The following is a 2,055-nucleotide window of genomic DNA, read 5'->3' as shown; positions in this document are numbered from 1 at the left end:
TACAGGGCTGTATGTGAGCCCTCAGTAAAGGGTGCTGCCCGCAGGCAGGGGAGGAGAGCATGCATTTTGGCTCCTGCAAGTGCCTGTTGTATCCTGCTGTGGCTGCCGGACCTTGGTTGGGCATACCAGTTCCCCTCCCAGAACCCTGGATTCCTCATTGCAGCTCAGCCACTAGGTGTCCATGGGGGTCAAGGAAAAATACAAAAAAGTCCTGTGAATGGCAGTAAGAGCTGACCCGTTGACAGTGCACACCTGTGCGCAGCCTCTCTACGCGGTGACCATCACCTGTCTGTCAGGGCATCTGTGGCGCTGGGATCGGGGTTCAAGTCCCAGCTTCAGCACGCACCAAAGCTGTTCCCTTCCCAAGCCTCAGTGTCTTCATCTCATCAGGCCACTTGACTCAGAGGATGATTGAGATGGTTCAGTGAGATAATTGCAGCGAAGTGAGTCTTTAGCACATTATGTTAAGAACTTAAGACTTTTTACTTTAAAAAAAAAAAAAAAAAAAGACTTTTTACTTTTTTAATTTTTTTGGCCACACCAAGTGGCTTGCAGGATCTTAGTTCCCCAACCAGGGGTGGGTTAAACCCGGGCCCCCAGCAGTGAAAGCACCAGTCCTATTCTCAAGACTTTAAAGAAAACAGTAACTCTGTGGCTAGGCTCTACAGGTGGGCCTTCTGGAAGGGCCAGCACTCAGAGTGGCCCAGGGGTGCAGGTGGGGCTCCTTTTTGACCCTATAATGCTCTGGTCAGCTCTGGTCTTTGGGCTTCACCAGGAGGGAACCCAGGGAATGGGTAAGTGGGGGCGTCTCTCCCTGTATCTCTCCGGGTGGGGGAATAGGAAACTCCCAGATGGATGTCAGTCACCGGGTTCATTGGCTTCCTGGACATCTCTCCCCGTCTCTTTAATCCACCTGCTGCAGAGGGTATGCAGGGCGCTGGCAGGCCTGGGGGCCCAGACTCAGCTCTGATCTCCCTTCTCCCGCCACCGGCAAAGGGCAGGCAAGCCACTGTGCATCAGGGCTCTGACCTTCATTTTCTCTTTTTCTCCATCACCCCCACTGTGTGGGTGCATGCTAAGTCACTTCAGTCATGTCCTACTCTTTGCAACCCTATGGACTATATAGTCCGGCAGGCTCCTCTGTCCATGGGATTCTCCAGGCAAGAATCCTGGAGTGGGTTGCCATTTCCTCCTGCAGGGGATCTTCCCCACCCAGGGATCGAACCCCCGTCTCTTATGTCTCCTGCATTGGCAGGTGGGTTCTTTACCACTAGCACCACCCGGGAAGCTTCCCACTGTCAGGTCAGGGAAACTGAGAGAAGTGAGGTGCCCCTGGCCCGGAAATGGGGGAGCCAGGTGCCCGGCTAACCAGGAAACCACATCCCTCCCATTCTGAGCCCTCAGTCTCATTTGTAAATGGGGGGTCATGGGCCCCCTTTTCCAGTGCTGTGAGGGAACTGTATCTTGGCGGTGGGGTTGGGGGGCTCCCAGGGAGACGCTGGGGCTGCTGGTGGAGGACAGGGCTGGTCTGTGGACCCCTGGCAGCAGCTGATGTGAAGCTTGCTCCCAGCTCACCCCTAGCCGACCACCCTCACGTGGCGACAGGAGACAGAGACCCAGGAAGGGGCAAGGGCAAGTTCAGGGGGTCGCTCAGGGGAATGAGGAGGGACAGGTGGGGTGGGTGGGGGCCAGGAAGACCTTAGTCTCCAGCTGCGGGAGACGCACTCCCCTCCTCGGTTTCCCAACAAACTCCTTTTTTCCTGGGGGTGGTCAGAGGGGCCAGGGCACCTGCCTCTGAGCGCAGGCTGCTCCGCCATCGACGAAACAAAGCTGCTCAGAACCGTCTCCCCGCGTTTCCCCAGATCTGGGGGTGTGAGCTGTCTTGGCCCGGGCCTGGACCAGGTCACCCCAGGAGGGCCCCTCAGGAGGAAGCTGGGGCTGTGGCTTTGGGTGGGGCCGGTGGCCTCTTCTAGGAGTCTGGCATCTGGAAGCCATCAGGCCGGGGTGGGGGAGTTGCAGGAGAGGGCCGGGGAGGGGAGCCTCCCTCTTCCAGGC

The 2,055-nt window shown here is 57.5% G+C and overlaps 1 protein-coding gene across 1 annotated transcript in view; it reads left to right on the top strand.

Annotated features, from left to right (window-relative positions):
* Positions 1-1,426: 1,426 nt before the first annotated feature.
* The window catches only part of TFAP4 (transcription factor AP-4 (activating enhancer binding protein 4)), a 5,474-nt gene continuing 4,845 nt past the window's right edge, over positions 1,427-2,055 (top strand). The window contains exon 1 of the mRNA XM_010840490.1: positions 1,427-1,448. Coding sequence (XP_010838792.1) covers positions 1,427-1,448 — 22 coding nt within the window. The remainder of the gene's footprint in view (positions 1,449-2,055) is intronic.

The sequence above is a fragment of the Bison bison genome, unplaced genomic scaffold, assembly GCF_000754665.1.
Source record: "Bison bison bison isolate TAMUID 2011002044 unplaced genomic scaffold, Bison_UMD1.0 scf7180017864144, whole genome shotgun sequence".
Classification (NCBI taxonomy): Eukaryota; Metazoa; Chordata; class Mammalia; order Artiodactyla; family Bovidae; genus Bison; species Bison bison.
This window is presented reverse-complemented; position numbering and strand designations above follow the sequence as displayed.